Below are 22,502 nucleotides of genomic sequence, written 5' to 3'. Positions count from 1 at the left end.
CAGTCCCTTGTGAGGCTCAGAGTCTCAGACACTTAAGTGGGGAGGTGGTAGCGGGGAAAGGCGTGGACGGGGGGGCTCAGCGGGCTCGGGGTTCGCCCGGAATCTGGGGGGCTGCGGGGCTGGGCGCTCGGCGGTGGAGGGAGGAGGCAGGGGATGCGGGGAGTGGCGGGGGATTCTCCTTAGGAAGTGAGTGTGCGCGCGCGCTTGTGGGGAGATGAGACAGCTGCTGGTGCGTTTTGGGGTCTCCGATGCGAGCTTTGTGGCGGGCCGTCTGCCTCTCCCCCTCCCAAGCCCCGAACCCCCCCTCCCATCTCTTCTTGCACTGGCGGTCGGTCGGCGGGGGCGGCTGGGGTCTCAGCCCTTCCATTTCAGCTTTCCAGCTTCCCCCGTAGCTCGGGGGCGGCTCCAGTCTTAGAAATGCCGCCGGCCCCCGGTTCCGGCTTCCCGGCTCTGCCGCTGTGGCCGCCAGGGCTGCTGTTAGCGCCGAGCCGGGCGCTGCGGCGGCTCCTCCCGGGGCCTACAAATGCCCCGCCAGCCCGTGCGCCGAGCCCCCCTCGCGGGTTACATAACCAGGCTCCCGGCCGAGTGGGCAAAACCTAACACCTCTCGGGAGTGGGGGGCAAGGGAGACTCCCCCAGATATCCCTCCCATGGCCTCCAAAGATGCAGGAGGGGAGTGCCCTGTTTAGGGCGCAGCTTGACCCTGGGGGCGCGGGCCCCTCTCATTATCCCCATTTTCAGCATCTTTGGCTTTTGCGCAAAGTTGCTCCGGTCGCAGTGGTGGGGTGCAGGGGGCGCGCGGCTCCTGCACCTGTTCGAGCTGCGCCCAGGGTGAGAGGCGACCCCCACTTCCCCCAGTAATGTCCCGGGCTCTCTGGTTTGGGTCCCTGCAGCGCCCGATTGACCGCCAGAGATACGACGAGAACGAGGACTTGTCGGACGTGGAGGAGATCGTCAGCGTCCGCGGCTTCAGCCTGGAGGAGAAGCTGCGCAGCCAGCTGTACCAGGGGGACTTCGTGCACGCCATGGAGGGCAAAGGTGAGGCGCCCCCTCCTCGGGCAGTTCTCCGCGGCGCGGCCCGAGCGCACGTGGGGAGGGAGCTGCCGGTGGCTGGGTTCGTATTTCGCGCCCGCGTCCCCCATTCCAGGGGATCCGGTGACGAAACGAGGCCGAGCACTGGGGGGGTGGGGTGGGCTGGGTGGCGAGGGAGGAGGGCAGGCGGGAACCGGGGCCGGGCGTGGGCCTAGGCCCGGCCCGCGCCCACCACTAGCCCCAGGGTGGGTAGAGCCAGGGGGCCGGCGGACTGAGGGACCTGGGGACCGACGGGCGGACAGATGGAGGGCGGGTGCGCCGCGTTCTACCCCTCCCGGAGCCGGGCCAGCTCCTTGCGCTGCACGAGGTGCAGCCGATGGGCTGGAGCGGGGCTGGGGCACCCCAGCGGCATTGGGGTGGGGGACCCCCAGGCCTGTGGCCTCCCAAACCCCATGCCATTTCAGGCCCTGCCAGTTAGGACCTGGCGCTGGGGACGCCCCCGGTCACTTAGTGACACCTCCTCAGGCCTGGGGTCTGCTGAGCTCCATCACCTCGTGAGCCCTGCTAGATTGGAGCAGGGTGGGTGAGCCGGAGTTGTTGGCTGGCCCCCGCTTAAGCCTGAGGTCTCTAGCCCTGCAGCCCTGATGCTTCAAGTGGGGACTGTGGGTAAGGGGGTTATCCCTCCATCAGGCTTCAGGCTGCCCCGTGGCAGTTTGAGGTGAAGACTTGGGGCACCCCCCCTGGGAAGCAGGGTCTCTTCCCAGGGCTGAGGCCTTGCGAACTCTGTCCCTCTTGTGGGCCCTGCCAGTTTAGAGCAGAAGTTGGAGAAGCCTCTGGGGTTTGGGAATGTCACCCTAGCCTGAGACCTTCAGGGCCTACCTCCCTGACCCTGGTACTAGCAAAGTGTCTGGGAGTGTCTTCCAGACTTTGAGGTGATGCTCTGGCTTGGGTCTAAGGCCTGCAAGGCCCCTGGTTTGACCTGTGGGATTGGGGTTTTGGATTTGCCCTGCCTACTTAGGCATCTCCCTATGCCCTTCTGGGGTTTATAAGTTCATTTTTGCCCCTCAGACATTTGGGTTTCCTTTATATTACTCTGTTTCCATTTTGTTTATCCCCTTCCCCCTTGGAAAACCCTCCCATCCCTCAGGAGCTGATCACTGGGCAGCGCCTCCCGCCTCCAGCCTCCAGGTTCCGGTTGAGTGGCTAGGGCTACGGGGTTAGCCCCTAGGAGAGACCGCCTAGCTTTGCATTTTTGAAGTTTCTCTTTTGTGCCCATTGCTTCCTGGAGTGCTGGGCTTCGGTGGTAGGGGGTAGTTGTGAGGGGAGGGAAGAAGAAATTTCTTCCAGCCTGCCAGGTCTTAAGAGCATTGCACCCAGAGGCCAGACAGTTCAGGGGTCTAGTCTCAACTACATTTAAATTTCCTTAGCACAAATGGGATTTTAATTCCTCTCCTTCCCCATTTTTCTTGAGTCGTTTGGCGGATCGTAGGAGAAAACAGTATGCAACTCTTCCTGGTCATTGGTGAGGAATTCTCTGCCCAGGATCTCAGTGTTTTCTCAGGCTCATTTGAGGAAGTTGAAGCTGACCCTGGGGGTGGACTCTGGGTGTGTGTGTATGGGGTGGGCTGGGGGTGGGTTTCCAGCGAGGGAGAGCCCTTAAATCTGCTGTCCAGGCTCCTTTCAAAGGAGAGAGCTCTAGGGTTTTTGGTTGTTAATTCAGATCTTGCCCCAAAACTCGAGGGAGGAGCTGAGAAACAGAAGGAGTCCTTAGCCTGGATTCAAAATAGAAGCTTCTTAAACTTCTCTGCCTTTAAATCCTTAGGAATCCCCATTCACTGGGAGCTCCTGGGGATCTGAGCTGCTAAGGTCAGGACTTTCCCCAGCTCTGGTTTTGTTCTCTCTCCTCTGAGCAGAGTTGCCTTGGCCTCTCACTACCCCCACTCCCCCAAGCTGCCCTAGTGAACTGTTCCCTGGGGCAGGGGCTTCAGTGGCCTGGGATCTCCTCTATCTCCCTTCTGACTGGCCAGGGAGGGCTTGTGCCTTTGTGAATTGCTTCAGTTACCTGAGGATTTGGAGATGTGAGGATTTATCTCCACCTCCCTCACCTCCATATTTAGGGATATGGTTGGGTCAGATCCCCTACTTTTGGAACTCAGGAAGATAGAAGCTAAGGCTTCCTTCGTGCTCTAGGGCTTTCGATAAGGATATTGGGGGTCTACACTAGACAAGCGTCAGTCAGACAGAGAAACTACGCGGTGTATTTTCTTCAGGCCTCACTATGTCCCCTTCACACAGCCTCCACCTGGGGAGAATCCCTCTTGGTTATCCAGCTGAAGCTAGTGTTCTGATGGCTGCAGCAGAATTTCACTATTAAGACAGCAAAGCTGTGCCCAGTTCCCTAGTTATTTTGGCACCAGATACACAGTTTCCAGGGAAACCGGCTTTTCCCCCCTCCCCTTCACCATGCAGGATATTACAATAAGATCTTCCCTGATGCTCAGCTACAATGAGAACCCTCCTCCCAGCCTCCTCTCTGGGGCTTCAGATCCTCCCAGGTGGCATTCTTCAATTTTGCAGTTCCTTTACTTTCTGAGCTCAGCTTGGGATGTGTTTCTCCATCCGTCCCTCTCTTGCCATGATAACTGAGCTGTGTGGGGCTCTTTCATGAGGCTCCCTCCCCAGTCCTCTCCGGCCTTGGGCTGTTCATTGACAAGTTCTGACCCTTGGGGCATGCAGGCAATGACTGAGTAGGCAGAGGAGCTGACAGTTGGCATGGCTTCTCTTGGGCTTTGCCTAATCCATTTCCTTGTCATTTTCTAGGGAGCTCTTGCCCTTTGAGCTGGTGCCTGCATCTAGTATAACCCCTGCCCCTTCCTCCATCATTTTTCTTCCCCTAACCAATGGATCATCGTTCATTTGCTCCTTCATGACTTAACCAACCTGTTTTAATTCCAATCTCCAAACAGATTTCAACTATGAGTACGTGCAGAGAGAAGCTCTCAGAGTTCCCCTGATATTTCGAGAAAAGGATGGCCTGGGAATTAAGTAAGTTGCTGAAACCAATTGCTTCTTCCCCTGTCTCCTTCCCTAACACAGTTTGTAGCTTGGGATGGATTTCTTCCACCCTTTTCCTTACCTCTCATCACTGAGAAGGATTTTTCTTCATTATTTGGGGATTGTATCTCCTTATTCAAGGCCTGACAGAGGGGAAAAACTCTTTAAAGATGAGTCTGGATTTTCAGAGAATTTGGATGGAGAGGTCACAGGGTACTTAAACAGCGTGGACTTTTTCCCCTGACCCACCCCAGTTACACGCAGTGACTTCCTGAAGAGAATTGTGTCCTCCCCCTGAATCAGGAAACTGAGGCAGGGCCTGAGCTGCAAAGGGATTGGCCAGCTTCTGGGCCCAGAGGCAGGACGCCTACATGCATATTTTCTACTCAGACTCACACTATGTGGGAAACTGGCCCTTTTCTGTGGAGGGTGTGTTTCCTAGGATGCTAGGCCCTCGTCTCCCCTTTCGGCTTGGGCCCCAGCACCTGCCTCCCATGGTGTCTTGTCTGGTTTACATTCTCTTCGAGATCTGTCAGAGCTTCCGCTGGGGGAGAGAGCCATCCGGAGGCTGGATGGAAGAACAGGTTTCTGTCCCTTGGGCAGGGGTGGCGGGGGGAAGCTGAGGGTTTCATCACAGACTCCCTCCCTCCGCAGCGTCTACTGCCAGTCATTCCTACCAACAGAAATTAAACCTTTGGCATCACTATTAATTAATAGTGAACCTCATTACAGTCGTCATAGCCAGTGTCACCAAATCTCTGGAATTGATGCGATATGTTATTTTTTTCCTCTAAACTTAAAAGGGGTCCCTCCCACCCTCCATACAACTCCTTATGGAGAGTATTTTCTAGAAGAGGAGCCACAGAGAGGGCTACCCACCCTAAAAGAAAGCAAGTGTTTGAATGCCCAACTCTGGCGCTTACCTTGACAGTACGCTTCAGTCTTCCCCGGATAAGCGGCAGGGGGACAGTGGATGTCCATCCTCTTCTCTGTAGCTATGCTGAGTTCAGGTGTCAGGGAGAGTGAGGGCTTTGGTTTGCCGTTAAGATGAGGAAGCTGCTGACCGGTTTGGGGGGGTGACCCTCCCGCTGAGTTATCCCATTTTGGATTCCCAGCATGAGAACCAGGCAACTCTCTTGGAAAAATGGCCTCCCTCTGCCCCCATTGTTGGGTCTAACCCTGTTATTTCTTCTCATCAAATGTATGTGTTCCTCTTTTTCGAGGATGCCTGACCCTGATTTCACAGTCCGAGATGTCAAACTCCTAGTGGGTAAGTTGCTGTGTGTGTGCGTGGCCCAGAGATGCTGAATTGGGGGGGGCGTGGTGGTGGCGGGGGACGAGGCCTGTACCACCTGCCTGTTTGGATATTTAACTGCCTCTGAAAAGAAAGTCCCCATGCGAGGAGGCAGGAGCAGGTGTGAGCTGCAACCGTCTCGTTCTGGAGAACAGGTCAGATTGCAAAGCCGTAAGAAGCTGTATTAGAGGGTGTTTGCCAGTGCAGTTTTATGAGGCTGATTTGGACCCTAGCCTCCAGCCTGGGTGTCATCAAGGCAATCTTAGATCTCTCCTTTGCATTTGTTTGTGGGTTGCTGGGTAAACACTGGGTGCTGTGTGACCCCTGAAAGACTTTCAGAACTTTCAAGGGGAGGGATCATTCTTCCTGCTTCCTCAGGGTTCCAGACAGGTCTAGGGCAGAGCTTGGCGCTGAGCACCTACAGAGCTCGGCTGGACTCACTGAGTGCCCCGGACTCCTGACCAGGTAGCGGGCTGCCTTTCAGATTTTACAGGAAGTTGTTCAATACATCCATTCTTTCCAAAAGTGTTTCTTAAGTAGCTCCTACGTGGTAGGCTAATTCAGAGCTGTGAGCAGGACAGGCAAGACCCCTGCCCTCTTGGTTGGAGTGACAGGCAACAAAGAAATAAATAGTTTTAAAAAATTTACATCTTTTCAGAGGGTGATAAGGGATATGAAGAAGTAAAGCAGGGTCATGGGATGGAGCTTGCTGGAGCTGTGTTTTGTTTTAGATGGGGGGTGGTCAGGGAGGGCCTCTGGGTGGAGGTGATGAGGACGTTTGGACAGAGACCTGACTGATGAGAAGCCAGCTGTGGGAAAGGACATTCCAGACGGAGGAATGAACAAGGGCAAAGGGTGGGGAAGGAATGGAAGGAGTGAGAGGGGAAGTAGTAGGAGAGGTGGGAGAAGTTGCAGGGCCAGGCCCACGTAGGACCTTCTAGGCCCTGGTGGGGAATTTGGGTTTAACTGCTGGGGCAATGGGAGGCCACTGGGAAGTTTTAAAGTGTGGTGAGGCGGTAGCTTTGTGACCTGATTATTTTCTTGGGGGGGGGGAATTAAAAATATTTTTTAAATTGAGATAGAATTCATATACCATAAAATTCACCATCTAACCATTTTAAAGTGTGCAATTCAGTGATTCTTTTTTTCTTTTTGGTCACGTTGCATGGCTTGCAGGATCTTAGTTCCCTGACCAGGGATTGAACCTGGGCCACAGCAGTGAAAGTGCCGAGTCCTAACCACTGGACTGCCAGGGAATTCCCCAGTGGTTCTTAATATATTCACAATGTTGTGCAACCATTACCACTCACTAATTCCAGAACATTTTCATCACCCCCAAAGTAAGCCCTGTACCTCCCAATTCCCCTCTCCCTCCATCCCCTGACAGCCAATCTGCTTTTTGCCTCTGTGGGTTTGTCTCTTCTGGATATTCCATATAAGTGGAATCATAATATGTGGTCCTTTGTGCGTGGCTTCTTTCACTTGGCCTCATGTTTTCGAGGTTCATCTGTGTTGTAACATGTCTCAGTACTTTATTACTTTTTATGGCTGAACAGTACCCCATTATATGGATAGACCACGTTTTGTTTACCCATTGTCTGTTGATGAACATTTTAGTTGTTTCTACTTCTTGGGTATTATGAATAATGCTGCTATGACTATTCGTGTACAAGTTTTAGTGTGAACATACATATTCACTTTTTTGGGGTATATACGTAAGAAGGGAATTGTTGGGTCATAGGGTAACTACATTTAATCTCCTCAGGAACTGCCAGACTGTTTTCCAAAGTAGCTACGCCATTTTAAATTCCCATTAGCAATATACGAGGGTTCTAATTTCTCTACATCTTTACCCACACTTGTCATTGTCTGTCTTGTGTGTGTGTGTGTTTGTCTGTCTTTTTTTTTTTTTTTTAATTAATTAATTTATTTATGGCTGTGTTGGGTCTTCGTTTCTGTGCGAGGGCTTTCTCTAGTTGCGGCGAGCGGGGGCCACTCCTCATCGCGGTGCGCGGGCCTCTCACTATCACGGCCTCTCTTGTTGAGGAGCACAGGCTCCAGATGCACAGGCTCAGCAATTGTGGCTCACGGGCCTAGTTGCTCCGCGGCATGTGGGATCTTCCCAGACCAGGGCTCGAACCCGTGTCCCCTGCATTGGCAGGCAGATTCTCAACCACTGCGCCACCAGGTAAGCCCTGTCTGTCTTTTTGATGGTAGCCATCCTGGTGGGTGTGAAGTAATGTGATCTGATTTAAGTTCTATAGAAGCTGACTCTTGTTGTATGGAGAATGAAGGCAGCTGACCAGTGGGTGTGCAGAGATCCAGCCTGAATTATTATTATTATTTTTAAAATTAATTAATTAATTAATTAAATTTTGGCTGTGTTGGGTCTTTGTTGCTGCCCGCGGCTTTCTCTTGTTGCCACGAGTGGGGGCTACTCTTCATTGCGGTGCGCGGGCTTCTCACTGCGGTGGCTTCTCTTGTTGCGGAGCACGTGCTCTAGGCATGCGGGCTTCAGTAGTTGTGGCACACGGGCTCACGGGCTCTAGCACGCAGGCTCAGTAGTTGTGGTGCATGGGCTCAGTTGCTCCGCGGCATGTGGGATCTTCCTGGACCAGGGCTCGAACCTGTGTCCCCTGCATTGGCAGGTGAATTCTTACCCACTGCACCACCAGGGAAGTTCCCAGCCTGAATTATTGACCCAGAGATGTGTTAACTCAGAAGGGAGAACCAGGGACTTCCTTGGCGGTCCAGTGGTTAAGACTCAGCACTTCCACTGCAGCGGGCGCGGGTTCCATCCCTGGTTTGGGGAACTAAGATCCCACATGACATGTGGCGGAAAAAAAAGAAAAAGAAGAAGGGAGGACCAGTTGGCTCTAAGGAGGTGCTGCTGTTGACAGAAGGATCTCAGTTAACTGGTGAGGGCTTGCTCAGGAGATAGATTTTTTTTTTTTAAAGCTGGATTCTATAAATGCTGAAGGAAGTGGATGTCAGAGCCGAAAGAGGCAGCCTTCCAGCAGTGAGCAGAAGATGGGGCGATGGACCCTGTAGATCAAATCTTGGCACAGGTGACTCTCTCTGGTGCCTCAACCCACCCCCAGCCTTTGTTGTTGGGACTCAGCTCTGCTGCTTGGCTGAGTGATTTGGGGCAAGCTACTCCTCAGCTGTAAAATGGAGCTAAGAGCAGAACCTGCCTCAAAGATGGGTCCTGTAAGAGAATGAATGAATGCTTAGCATTATGGCGGATGACGAAATGGTCCCCATTCTTCTTCTTCTTTTTTTTTTTTTTTAAATTTATTTTTGGCTGCTTTTTTTTTTTTTTTTAAACATTTATTTATTTATTTATTTATTTATGGCTGTGTTGGGTCTTTGTTTCTGTGCGAGGGCTTTCTCTAGTTGTGGCAAGTGGGGGGCCACTCTTCATCGCGGTGCGCGGGCCTCTCACTGTCGCAGCCTCTCTTGTTGCGGAGCACAGGCTCCAGCCGCACAGGCTCAGTAATTGTGGCTCATGGGCCTAGTTGCTCCGCGGCATGTGGGATCTTCCCAGGCCAGGGCTCGAACCCGTGTCCCCTGCATTGGCAGGCAGATTCTCAACCACTGCGCCACCAGGGACGCCCCTTGGCTGCTTTTTGATTCTTCCTTACTGCGCGCGGGCTTTCTCTAGTTGAGGCGAGCGGGGGCTACTCTTCGTTGCGGTGCGTGGGCTTCTCATTGCAGTGGCTTCTCTTGTTGTGGAGCACGGACTCTAGGCGCGCGGGCTTCAGTAGTTGCAGCACGTGGGCTCAGTAGTTGTGGCTCGCGGGCTCTAGAGTGCAGGCTCAGCCGTTGTGGCGCTCGGGCTGAGTTGCTCCGCGGCATGTGGGATCTTCCTGGACCAGGGCTTGAACCCGTGTCCCCTGCATTGGCAGGCGGATTCTTAACCACTGCGCCACCAGGGAAGCCCCCCATTATTATTCTAATGGCAGGATGTGGATCCGATGAGGTTCTCTTTACGGACAAGGATTAAAGCCAGATTCTCAAATCTGGGGATCAGGGAACATCACAGTCTCAGTAATGTTGCCCTCGGTGCTTTTGAAGAATTTTCAAGCCCTTTGTAGTTTTGTTATTCTCTGGTTGTATCCAGGCTGCCTCTTCTTTCCTTGAGCCTCATTCTTCTCATTGTGAGAGCAAGAGGATTCAATTAGATGGTCCTGACGTCCTTGCCGGCTCTCAGAAAAGTCTAGGATGGCAAAGAAAGTGGGAATAGTGAGACTTCCCTGGCGGTCCAGTGGTTAAGACCCCTTGCTCGCAGTGCAGGGGGCACGGGTTCAATCCCTGGTTGGGGAACTAAGATCCCGCATGTCGCACAATGCGGCCAAAAAATCCCCCCAAAAAGTGGGAATAGTAATACCTGCAGCCTACGTCTCTTGGCATTTCTGTAATGATCGAACGGATTGGTGAATATGAAAGTGCTTTGTAAAGGTATAGCCCCGTGAAGGATGCCTGTAATGGCAGTTAGCAGCGGGTAGGATTATTCCCACTGAGAGTGCACACAGGCCTCTGGAGAGTGGCGAAGGGGAAGATTTGTCATAGTGACATAAGTGACAAATGTAACTCAATCTGCCCTAAGCAAAGCAGAATTCAGCGGTTTACGTAATAAGTTTAGGATGTGACCTTAGGCATTTCTAGATCTAGGTGCTCCAAGAAGATCTCAAGATCTTGGCTCTTACTTTTCATTTTTGCTTCCCTTTTTTTTGCTTCCTCTTTCTGCTTCATTCTCCAGCAAGTTTCTCCCCACATGGCAGCGAAAATGGGGAGCAAAACCCCACACCCAGCCCAGCTGAACCATGTGGACTGAGAGTGGGGAAGGAGTGACTCCCCAGGGTTGCTGGGTGACGTAACCATGTCCCTAACACAAATGGGAGTTCTTCTTTTTTTTTTTGGCCATGTCACATGTCTTGCGGAATCTTAGTTCCCCGACCAGGGATTGAACCCATGCCCTCGGCAGTGACAGCGTGGAGTCCTAACCACTAGACCACCAGGGAATTCCCACAAATGAGAGTTCTGCTTTGGATGGCAGAGTATGGGGGAGGCTGGACCATCCCTCGAAGTTAGTGGGGGATCTCAGCCTGTCTTCCAGCCTCTTGTCCCCTCCCCAGGCCCTGTATCTTGGGAGGCGACTGTCTGAGAAGCGGGTTGGTGCACAGCCAGCTATTAGGCCACAACCTGGGGCTACAGACTCTTCTCTAATCTCCTAAAATTGGGCTTTTTTCTCTCAGCCCTGTTTATCTGCCCACTGGAAGACAGGCACCTAGCCTCTGTTTTTAGCTCCTCACCTCTGAAGAACCAGAACAAAAAGTGGCACTTTCCATTTCTTTGGCACTGTACGCTTAAAATGAAAGCTTTTTATTAAAGTCTAATATACAGCTGTTACCTTGGAGAGCTGAAGGGGTCCGGAGGTCCTGTGACGGTGTTCTGGGCCGGAGATCTAAACAATCTAAACATTAAACAGTACAGCTGCCTCAAATCCCTGGGAATTTCAGAATGACTGACACTTCTGAAGCTGTTCCAAATTTTGAAGAGATGTTTGCCAGTAGATTCACAGAAGATGACAAAGAGCACCAGGAATACCTGAAACGCCCTCCTGAGTCCTCTCCAATTGTTGAGGAATGGAATAGCAGAGCTGGTGGGAACCAAAGAAATAGAGGCAGTCGGTTGCAAGATAACAGACAGTTTAGGGGTAGGGATAGCAGACGGGGGTGGCCAAGTGACAATCGATCCAATCAGTGGCATGGACGATCCTGGGGTAACAATTACCCGCAGCACAGACAAGAATCTTACTACCCCCATCAATATGGACACTATGGTTACAACCAACGGCCTCCCTATGGCTACTACTGATAGAAATGTCAGCAGCTTTTAGTAAAACCATTTACTCTGTTAACATGACAAAAGTTTATGTTGTATTTTCTGTTGGTCATAGTTTTACATCTGATTGTAGAGAGTGGATTGATTTTTTGGAACTTGAGACATTTTTTAAATTAGATCTTACTGGAGAGATATGATGGCTGCTGGAAATATCAATTAATACTCCCCTAAAAAGGTTGTGGCTTATAAAAAAAAAAAAGTCTAATATACATATAGAAAAGTGCACATATAGTAATCCTGTAGTTAAAATTTGTATAATTTTAACAAATTGAACACACCAGGGTAATTGGAAGCCCAGGATCAAACCCACCTTGAATTCCCATCCAGTCACTCCCTCCACTGTTCTCCTGACTTCTTCTAATAGCGTGGATGAATTTTGCCTGTTTTCATACTTTGTGTTAGTGGAATCATACAGGGTATCTGTCCTCTTTTGGTTTTGGCGTTTTATCACTCAACCTTGTGTTTACGAGATTCATCCATATTGTTGTGTGCAGTTGTAGATGATTTATTTTCATTGCTATATAGTTTTCCATTATGTGATTATTTCACAATTGATTTATTCATTCTATTAGTGGGCACTTGGGTAACTGCCAGTTTAAGGCTGTATGCATAGTGCTGCTATGAACATTCTAGGCATGATTGGTGAACAAATGGATGCATTTCTGTTGGGCATATACTTAAGAGCAGAATTGCTTGGGTCAGAGAATTTACATATATGTTCAGTTTTAGTAGATCCTGTCAAGTAATTGTCCAGCGGATTGTTCTGGTTCTGATTGCCCCATATCCTTACCCAGAGTTGGTGTGTTCATCATGTTCATTGTAGTCATGTCTCCACGCTGATGGGAGTATAGTTCTATTTCACTGTGTTTCACTTGGCATTTTTCTAATGATTGATGAAATTGAGCTCCATTTCATATGTTTATTTGCTATTTGGATATCTTCTTTTATGAAATGTTTGATCAAGTCTTTTCTTCATTATTTTAAAGATTGTTTCTTATTTAAAAAAATTTTTTTTATTGAAGTATAGTTGATCTACATTGTGTTAGTTTCATGTGTACAGCAAAGTGATTCAGTTATACCTATATATATGTGTGTGTGTGTGTGTGTGTGTGTGTGTGTGTGTATATATATATCAGATTCTTACCCATTATAGGCTATTGCAAGGTATTGAGTATAGTTCCCTGTGCTATACGGTAGGTTCTTGTTGTTTATTTTATGTATAGTACTGTGTACCTATTAATCCCAAATTCCTAATTTATCCCTTCCCCCACATTACCCTTTGATAAGCATAAGATTGTTTTCTATGTCTGTGAGTCTGTTTCTGTTTTGTAAATAAGTTCATTTGTATCATTTTTTTAAGATTCCATGTATAATTGATATAATATAATATTTGTCTTTGACTTACTTCACTTACTATGATAATTTCTAGGTCCATCCATGTTGCTGCAAATGGCATTATTTCATTCTTTTTAATGGCTGAATAATATTCCATTGTAATACAATTAATATGTTCCAATATAATACATATATATATATACACACACACACACACCACATTTTTATCCATTCATTAGTTGATGGACCCTGAGGTTGTTTCCATGTCTTGGGTATTGTAAATAGTGCTCCTGTGAACATTGGGGTGCATGTATCTTTTCTAAATAGAGCTTTCTGTCTTTTCTGGATATATGCCCAGGAGTGGGATTGCTGGATCATATGGTAACTCTATTTTTAGTGTTTTTTTTTTTTTAATTAATTTATTTTTTGGCTGTGTTAGGTCTTCATCGCTGCACACAGGCTTTCTCTAGTTGCGGCAAGCGGGGGCTACTCTTCGTTGCAGTGCACGGGCTTCTCATTGCAGTGACTTCTCTTGGTGCGGAGCACGGGCTCTAGAGCACGTGGGCTTCAGTAGTTGCGGCACATGGACTCAGTAGTTGTGGCTCGTGGGCTCTAGAGCGCAGGCTCAGTAGTTGTGGCGCACAGGCTTAGTTGCTCTACGGCATGTGGGATCTTCCTGGACCAGGGCTTGAACCCGTGTCCCCCACATTGGCAGGTGGATTCTTAACCACTGCGCCACCAGATAAGTCCTTATTTTTAGTTTTTTAAGGAGCCTCCATATTGTTCTCTATAGTGACTACACCAATTTACATTCCTACCAATGGTGTAGGAGGGTTCCCTTTTCTCCACACCCTCTCCAGCATTTATTATTTGTAGACTTTTCGATGCTGGCCATTCTGACTGGTGTAAGGTGATACCTCAGTGTAGTTTGGATTTGCATTTCTCTAATCATTAGTGATATTGAGCATCTTTTCATGTGCCATCTGTATGTCTTCTTTGGGGAAAGGTCTATTTAGGTCTTCTGCCCATTTTTTTATTGGTTTGATTGTTTTTTTGATATTGAGTTGTATGAATTGTTTGCATATTTTGGAAATTAAGCCCTTGCTGGTCTCATCGTTTGTAAATATTTTCTCCCAGTCTGCAGGTTGTCTTTTTGTTTTGTTTATGGTAAAGATTGTCTCTTATTGATTGTAAGGTGTATCAGTTTGCTAGGGCCAAACATAACAAAGTACCACAGAATGGATGACTTAAACAACAGAAAATTTTTTTCTCATAATTCTGGAACTGGAAGTCCAAGATCAAGGTGTCAGCAGGGTTAAGTTTCTTTGAAGGTCTCTCTCCTTGGCTTATAGATGGATGTCTTCTCCCTGTGTCTTCCCATGGTGTTCCCTCTGTTTGTATCTGTGTCTAATCTCCTCTTATGAGAACACCAGTCTTACTGGATTAGGGGCCACCCTAAAGACCTCATTTTAATTACCTCTTTAAAGACTTTATCTCCAAATATGGTTACGTACTGAGTTACTGGGGGTTAGAACTTCAACATATAAATTTTTGGGGACACAGTTCAGCCCATAACTTAAAGGTTCTTTCTGTTATGGATGTTAGTACATATTCCAAAATCATCTCCTACTTTTCACACTCTTAAAGATGTCTTTGAACTAACAGACAGTCTTAATTTTAACATAGACCATTTAGCTCTTCCTGGTCCATTAGTTTGTTTTGTGTCTCATCAAATTAAGAAAATTTTGCATACTCTGAGGTCACAAAGATATTCATATGTTTTTCTTGAAAAGCTTTAGTGTTTGAACTCTCACATGTACATATGTAGTTCATCTGGAATTGATTTTTGTGTTTGGTGTGAGATAGGGGTCAAGATCCTTTTTTTCCTGTATGGATATCTGGTTGATTAGTACCATTATTGAAAAAACACCCTCTCCCCATGGCACTGAATCAGGTGACTGTTGTGAATCAGGTGACTGCATTTGTGTGGGTCTGTTTGATGCTGTAATCTGTGCCCCTCACCCCCAGGATCGCTATTCTGGAGAGTTCATGCAAAAAGACTGGGATATTTTCACATCTATGGGTTGGGAGTTGGGGGGATAGGGAGATTGGGGAAGAGATAATTCTTGTTGTCTCTGAAGATGCTTTAAACCCTCTGAGAAAACGTATCCATAAAGTACAGTGTCCCCACTCATTGTCTGTACTTATGTCACTGAGGGTTGGGAGGGCCCATGGCTATGGGGAGACTTGCATATTGTCTCTTTATTGTATTTCTGTCTAATGAGGGTACCCAAGCCAACTGATGCTTTCTTTGGCCCCTTTTCTTAAAAAATCTTCATGACAAATCACCTCATTCAGTATTCATTTATTCATCCCATTAGAATAATAATCACCTATCTTTTACTGTATGTTTACCATATGACCTCATTTTGTCCTCACCAATAATCACAAAGTAAGTGTTATGTTCTGTTTTCCAGATGGGGGATCTGAAGCTCAGAGGGAGCTGCTCACACAGCTAGTGGGCGGTGGAGACAGGATCCAAACCCAGCCCCGGGTGCTTCCAAAGCTCATGCTTTTGCTTTATGACTTCCTACTCTAATCCTAACCCTCCTCCATTCTCTTTTTTTATAAATTATTTATTTATTTTTGGCATTGGGTCTTCGTTGCTGTGTGCGGGCTTTCTCTAGTTGTGGCAAGCGGGGGCTACTCTTCGTTGCGGTGCACGGGCTTCTCATTGCGGTGGCTTCTCTTGTTGTGGAGCACGGGCTCTAGGCGTGCGGGCTTCAGTAGTTGTGACGCACGGGCTTAGTTGCTCCATGGCATGTGGGATCTTCCCGGATCAGGGCTTGAACCCGTGTTCCCTGCATTGGCAGGCAGATTCTTAACCACTGCGCCACCAGGGAAGCCCCCTCCATTCATTCTTCACTCACAAATTTACCAGGTGTCTGTGTTGTGTCTGGCCCTGCGGGAAGTGCTGAGACTTGTCAGACATGGGCTCTGCCCTTGACTGGCTGTGTTTAGGGAGAAGACTAAATTCTCACACCTTGTTTTTTATTTTTATTGGAGTATAGTTGATTTACAAGGTTGTGTTAATTTCAGGTGTACAGCAAAGTGAATCAGTTATATGTATACATATACATATATCCACTCTGTTTTAGATTCTTTTTCTCATATGGGCCATTACAGAGTATTGAGTAGAGTTTCCCTGTGCTATACAGTAGGTCCTTACTAGTTATCTATTTTATATAGAGTAGTGTGTATATGCCAATCCCAGTCTCCCAATTTATCCTTGGCCCCCCAGACCTTATTTTTATTTTTTATTTTTACTAATATTTATTTTTAATATTTATTTATTTAGGTTGCTCTGGGTCTTAGTTGCGGCAGGCGGGCTCGTTAGTTGTGGCATTCAAACGCTTAGTTGTGGCATGCATGTGGGATCTAGTTCCCTGACCAGGGATCAAACCAGGGCCCCCTGCATTGGGAGCTCGGAGTCTTAACCACTGCGCCACCAGGGAAGTTTCTAATCTTTTTTTAAAAATTGAAGTATAGTTGACTTAACAATATTGTATTAGTTTCATGTATATAGAAAAGTGATTCATATATATATATACATATATATATGTATACATATATATATATATATTTTCACATTATTTTCCATTATAGGTTATTACAAGATATTGGATATATACACTACCAACTGTAAAATGGATGGCTAGCGGGAAGCTGCTGCATAGCAGAGGGAGATCAGCTTGATGCTTTGTGACGACCTAGAGGGGTGGGATAGGGAGGGTGTGAGTGAGGCTCGAGAAGGAGGGGATATGGGGATATATGTATACTTATAGCAGATTCACTTTGTTGTACAGCAGAAACTAATACAACATTGTAAAGCAATTACACTCCAATAAGATTAAAAAAATAATAATAATAAAATAAAAAAACAAAAAAAGCAAGATATTGGATATAGTTCCCTTTGTTATACAGTAAATCCTTTTTGCTTACTATTTTATGTATAGTAGTTTATATCTGTTAATCCCATACTCCTAATTTATCCCTCCCTCCTTCCTAGACCTTTTAAAGTTGGTTTAAAATCATAGACTTCAAAAATTTTAGGGAATTACCTGGAGGTCCAGTGGTTAGGACTCTGCGCTTTCACCGGCGAGGGTGCAGGTTCGATCCCTGGTTGGGGAACTAAGACCCCGCAAGCTGTGTGGTGCTGCCAAAAAAAAAAATAAATAAATAATAAAAAAAATAAAAAATTTTAAACTCTGGAAGAGTTTTTAGAACTCTCCTAGTCTTGCTTTCCCATTTCACAGGTGAGAAAAACTGAGACCTGGAGAGAAGTTACTTGTAAGTTGCCCAGACAGTAGATGGCACATCAGATTCAAACGTAGGTTTGAATGTCAGCAGTTGGGAAATGATGCTTGTAACAGAACCCAAGAGGAAAAGTAGACTTGGGTGGGGTTATAGATGAGTCCAGTTCTAGCCACTTTGAATTTGAGCTCAGGAGTGATGTTAAGGTTGGACAGATATGTGGAGGAGGCATCCACCTGATAGGACAGATAGAAATGCTAGGAGGGGAAGGTACATGAGGTCAGGAGAGCTGAGAATCCCAAGGGAGGAGGGTTTCAGAGGGGTTCAGTTATGTTCTCAGGTATGTATTCTCTCTAAGAGAAACACCCGCCTCACTGATTTGTTCTGTTTCCCTTTTCCTAGAAATCTAGTGCTCTATAATCAAAATCTTGATTTTGATTGTGCTAGGGGCCTAGGGAAACTGTATTTGCTTCTGCCCATTATTTGCCTAATAGGAATCACTCCCCTGTGGGGTAGCTCCTTAGAGTATAAATAATAGTATTAACTACTGTTTACTAAGATCTTGTTATAAGCTGAGGATCTTTCCTATATTTTTTTGTCCGATCCCATAAAACCCTATTTATCACTAGCCCCATTTTAAAAAAAGAATAAATTTATTTATTTATTTGCTTTTGGCCACATTGGGTCTTCGTTGCTGCTCACGGGCTTTTCTCTAGTTGCGGCGAGCAGGGGCTGTTCTTCGTTATGGTGTGAGGGCTTCTCATTGCGGTGGCTTCTCTTGCTGCGGAGTGCGGGCTCTAGGCGCGCGGGCTTCAGTAGTTGTGGCGCATGGGCTTAGTTGCTCCGCAGCTTGTGGGATCTTCCCGGACCAGGGATCAAACCCGTGCCCCCTGCATTAAGCAGGCGGATTCTTAACCGCTGTGCCACCAGGGAAATCCCTGTCTTGGGGATAATTTTAAAAGGTGCAAAGGTGAGGGAGTCAGAAGATATTAGTGCTTAGGGAAAACCTGCGGACCTTTGCAAGCATCCTCTTATTTCACAAAGAGGAAACTGAGGCCTAGATCTGGGAAACGATTTGTCCCAAGTTGTGCAGTGACTCAGCCCTGTGTCCTCTCTTTCCTGTACCCTTGCACCTTCAATTTGGGACAGCGTTTTCAGTAGGATCCCCACTTTTAAGTTTACAAAGTGCTTCCAATAATTGTGTGAAGCCACTAGGGCGGGTCCTATTATCTCCACTTTGCAGGTGAGGAAACTGAGACCCAGAGAGGTTCAGGGATATACCTAAGGTCTCACTGCTGGGAAGTAGTGGAGCAGTATTTGAACCGTGGCCGGTGCTCTTGATAATAAACTCTGGCTCTATGAGGTGGATGAGGAGATATTCCCAAGGAGCAGAAAAAAAACCAGTCCAGAAACTTGAGGATGGTAGAGAAGGTTCCAGAACTATGATGTGGGACACTTGTGTGCAGTCTCTGAAGAGCGGGCTCAGTGGGGGTTTGGGGTCGGTGCCCGTGCATGCTTTATGTTAGCCTTCAAGGTGACTTTCCACAGCCTCCTTCCGGCTCTGAGCCCGTGGCTCTTGGAGCTGACTGATGGAGCCTTCAAAGCAAGGGCCATGGGGCCATGGATTAATTTCTGCAGCTGGAATTTGTTGGATGTGTGTGTAGCCTGTGAGCTCAGAGAACCAATGAGGAGGGGAGGGGCTGCCGCTGAGCAGGTGGCCTACTTAGGAACTCCAGGCACCGCTCTGACGTGGAAGATTTCTCCTGTAACCCCTTGACTTCAGGAGCCTGAGTTTCAGCGCTGTGGATCCCTTGCAGGCTCCAAAAGGCACCTTGACCTTGTTACCTGCCCCAGGGGTGGCTGCTCCCCAGAGCTTGGAGTACCACATTCCATTCTTAGCACCCATCTGTCCCTTCTGTCCTTTTGGGCCACTTGCCTCCTGCCTGGGGCTGAGCTTCCTGCTCGGAGACCCAGCACTTAGGCCCAGCTCCCCTTTGCCACCAGTGGCAGACCGGGCTGGAACCTGAGAAGATGGAGGCTTGGTGCTTAATCTCCCAGCTCAGACTGGAAGGGACTGGCAGGCCTCAGGTGTCCCCAGTGACCCCTTGGGCAAGCGTCTCCATCTCTTCCCTCTTCTTTCCTTCTACTCTGCCGAGTTCATATTTAAGGGATATGATCTGAGTATTTAAGAACTAGGCGACACAACATTGTAAAGCAACTATACTCCAATAAAAAGTAACTAGAAAAAAAAAACTAGGCTAAAAATCAGTGTGTTGGCCCTGGAAGAGGACCTAAAAATGACCTAACCCAGTGGTTTTCAAAGGGAAGTCCCAGGAATCCAGCTCTGAATTCTGAATGCCTACCCCCTTCCCGCTTCAGCCTGAGCTGCTTGTTTTTATTTATGTATTTGGCTCTCATCAAAGCTTCTGTTTGAAGGAAGAGATCTGCGGCAACGAAAAAAAAAAATTATAAAGGCCAACTTCTTCCTGCCTTTACATGTGAGGCAGCTGAGGCCTGGAGCAGGGACAGTCAGGGTCGCTGGGCCTATAGGGCTCAGTCCAGCGCTCTTGGCACTGTCCCAGGGGCCCTTGAGGCTCCCACTGCACGTTCTGGGGTCTCCTGTGCGCCATCACTGATGGAGAAGCAAGTCAGGCACCTATGCCTCCAGCCTGGCTCTTCAAGTGACATAAAGAGCCTGCGTGGGGCTGTGGCTTCCGCGCTAAAACTGGTCTCTGGGAAGTCCACGTATGGGGGAGAAAGAGCTCCCTTTCGCTTTCTGTCTGATTCACTTTGTATTCAGAGCCACATGGATCTTTCCAGACCTGCTTATTAGCAGCTGGTGGGTAAATGTGTTGCAGACCCTATTGTGTGCCAGACATGGTGTTAGGCTCTCTAACATTGAAGGGCCCGTTTTACAAATAAAGACCGTCCAAGTCTAGAAAGGGTAAGCGAGTCCCTGAAGCCATAGAGCTGGTAACCGCTGGAATTTATAAAAATACTTCTGATTGGAGAGAATTTTGAAAAGTAACCAGAGTAGACAGACGGGGTGGGGGGGTGGTGGTGGGATGAACTGGGAGATTGGGATTGACATGTATACACTCATATGTATAAAGGAGATAACTAAGAAACAAAATTCTATTAGATCACAAAATCTAAAAAAAAAAAAGAATAGACAAAGTATAATGAACTCCGGTGTACCCATCATTCAGCCCCAATACCCATTAATCTGTGGTCTTGCCCCTTCCATACCCCCATCCACTTCCTCTTTTTGTGCAATATTTGAAGCATATTGAGACATCATGCCATTTCATCCCAGAAGTTTTCAGTATATAGTTCTAAATGTATATAGTATAGTTGACTTACAAGAGCAGGGGTTTTTAAAAACGTAATCACAATAGCATTATCACACCTAGCCTTTTTTTTTTTCCTCCAAAAGCTTAATCGTTCCCATTTAGTGCAAGGCTTGGGAGAGGGCTCCAAGGTGGTTAAAAAGCTGGCTAGTGGCTGCATTGAGAGGCTTCAGGCAGAAGCCCTGATACCAGAGGTGCTCTTCAAAGGCTGCTGGGCTCCAGAGCCTCCTAGTCCTGCTTGAGGGTGAGCGTTTCAAAGAGATCCTGGCCCAGCCCAGCCTGGGGACCAGCCAGCCTGCAGAGGTTAGTCAGGTGGTCACCCATCTTCTTGATGAGTTTCACCTCATTTAGGGAGTGGCTTCAGGGAGCCACAGAGGTGGGGGTCTGCATGGGCAGAACCCAGGGCATACAAATCCAAAAGGGCCTTGTTCAGGTTCTTCTCCATGAGAATGGTGGCTTCCGTAGCATCCTGGGTTTTACCCCACTCATCTTGGGATGGCTTCTGCACGCTGGTTTTGCATTTTCAAGAGATGCTTGGTGCCCTCGTGCTTTTCCTCTGCCAATTCGTGGAAAAAGTGGCCCACGCCCTCCAGAGCCACCCCCGGCACGTCGTCACCGTTGAAATAGAAGCCCAGAGAGAGGTAGGTGTAGGAGGCCCGCAGATGCATGTTTACCAGGCGGTTGATGGCGGCCTCCACTGCGGTGGAATATTTCTGACACATCTGGGAGCTCACGGTTGATAGGTAATAAGGAGCTAAGCGCAAAAAATGGTGTTGGCTGGTCCTGGAGGCCCAGGATGCCTGAGTGGCTCGTTCTGAAAGTTACCACTGGAAAAATGGTTGGAGGGTGGTTGGAGGCTGGGGGAAGGGGTGTCCCTGGGTCTGTTCCTTCCAAACATCGTTGAAGCAAGAGACAGATCCTCAGGACCATGGAGTGCACTCTCACACCTAGTCTTTTAAAAACTAGGAACCTTAAAAACTAAGGAATTAAAAAAATTCCTTAAAATGCGTAAATATCCATAGCCATTGTTCAAATTTCCAGTTGTTTCATATATAGCATAAATGTTTCTTTTTAAAAAATATTTATTTATTTATTTAGGCTGCACCAGGTTTTAGTTGTGTCATGTGGACTTCTTAGTTGCATGCGTGTGGTCTAGTTCCCCGACCAGGGATCCAGCCTGGGCCCCTTGCATTGGGAGTGCGGCGTCTTACCCACTGGATCACCAGGGAAGTCCCTACTTTTCTTTTAAAGAGGTCTTTTTTTATTTATGGCTGCATTGGGTCTTTGTTGCTGCGCGCAGGCTTTCTCTAGTTGCGGCGAGCGGGGGCTACTCTTGGTTGCGGTGCGCCGGCTTCTCATTGCGGTGGCTTCTCTTGTTGCGGAGCACGGGCTCTAGGCACGCCAGCTTCAGTAGTTGTGGCTCGCGGGCTCTAGAGCGCAGGCTCAGTAGTTGTGGTGCACGGGCTTAGTTGCTCCGCGGCATGTGGGATCTTCCTGGACCAGGGATCAAACCCATGTCCCCTGCATTGGCAGGCGGATTCTTAACCACTCTGCCTCCAGGGATGTCCCCCTACTTTTTAATTTTTTTTTAACAGTTGTATGAGTCAGAATGTTAATAAGGGTCTTGCATTGTGATTGGTTGAGGTGCCTTTTCAGTCTCTTATAATCTCTGGGCTCTCCCTCCATCTCCCTTTGGATTGTTTGACCTGTAGAATTTTTCATTGCCTGGATTTTGCCTTGGAGTAGCTTAACATGCTCTTCCATTCTCTGTCGTTTCTGTAGATTGGTAGTTGGATATAGATGCTTGATCAGATTCAGAGTCTGTCTCTCTCACTCATTCATTAATTAGTCCATTCATTTTATTCTGACTGCCTCATAGATCCATCAGGAGGCACATGTTAGGTTCTTTCTCTCTCTCCCTCTCTCTCTCTGTTGTTAGCAGTCATTGATGTCTATCTCCATTATTTTATCAGGGGCTGCAGAGTGGTGATGGTCTGATTAATTCTGTCATTCCTCCCCCACTGCCCCGTTTTTTTTTTTTGGGCCGTGCCACACTGTATGCAGGAATCTTAGTTCCCCAATCAGGGATCTGATCGAACTTGTGCTTCCTGCAGTGGAAGCACAGAGTATTTTTTTTAAAAAAATATTTATTTATTTATTTATTTGGCTACTCCGGGTCTTTTTTTTTTTTTTTTTTTTTTGCAGTAACTCACATGC

At 47.8% G+C, this 22,502-nt stretch overlaps 2 protein-coding genes across 10 annotated transcripts in view; both read left to right on the top strand.

The window, feature by feature from the left end:
* Window positions 1–22,502, top strand: part of KDM2B (lysine demethylase 2B) — a 124,192-nt gene that overhangs the window by 1,219 nt on the left and 100,471 nt on the right. For 7 of the 9 annotated variants that reach the window (XM_057526185.1, XM_057526186.1, XM_057526177.1 and 4 more), the window contains exons 2-4: window positions 893–1,037; window positions 3,998–4,076; window positions 5,309–5,355. In XM_057526185.1, coding sequence (XP_057382168.1) covers window positions 893–1,037; window positions 3,998–4,076; window positions 5,309–5,355 — 271 coding nt within the window. Of the gene's footprint in view, window positions 1–214; window positions 230–892; window positions 1,038–3,997; window positions 4,077–5,308; window positions 5,356–22,502 lie in introns of those variants that run through there. The other 2 variants (XM_057526184.1, XM_057526182.1) reach the window with 1 other exon arrangement.
* LOC103003920 (RNA guanine-N7 methyltransferase-activating subunit-like protein) lies at window positions 10,801–11,437 on the top strand. The gene has a single exon (XM_057526193.1). The coding sequence runs from the start codon at window positions 10,903–10,905 to the stop codon at window positions 11,257–11,259; it is 357 nt and encodes a 118-aa protein (XP_057382176.1). The 5' UTR covers window positions 10,801–10,902; the 3' UTR covers window positions 11,260–11,437.

Source organism: Balaenoptera acutorostrata, chromosome 13, assembly GCF_949987535.1.
Source record: "Balaenoptera acutorostrata chromosome 13, mBalAcu1.1, whole genome shotgun sequence".
NCBI lineage: Eukaryota > Metazoa > Chordata > Mammalia > Artiodactyla > Balaenopteridae > Balaenoptera > Balaenoptera acutorostrata.
This window is presented reverse-complemented; position numbering and strand designations above follow the sequence as displayed.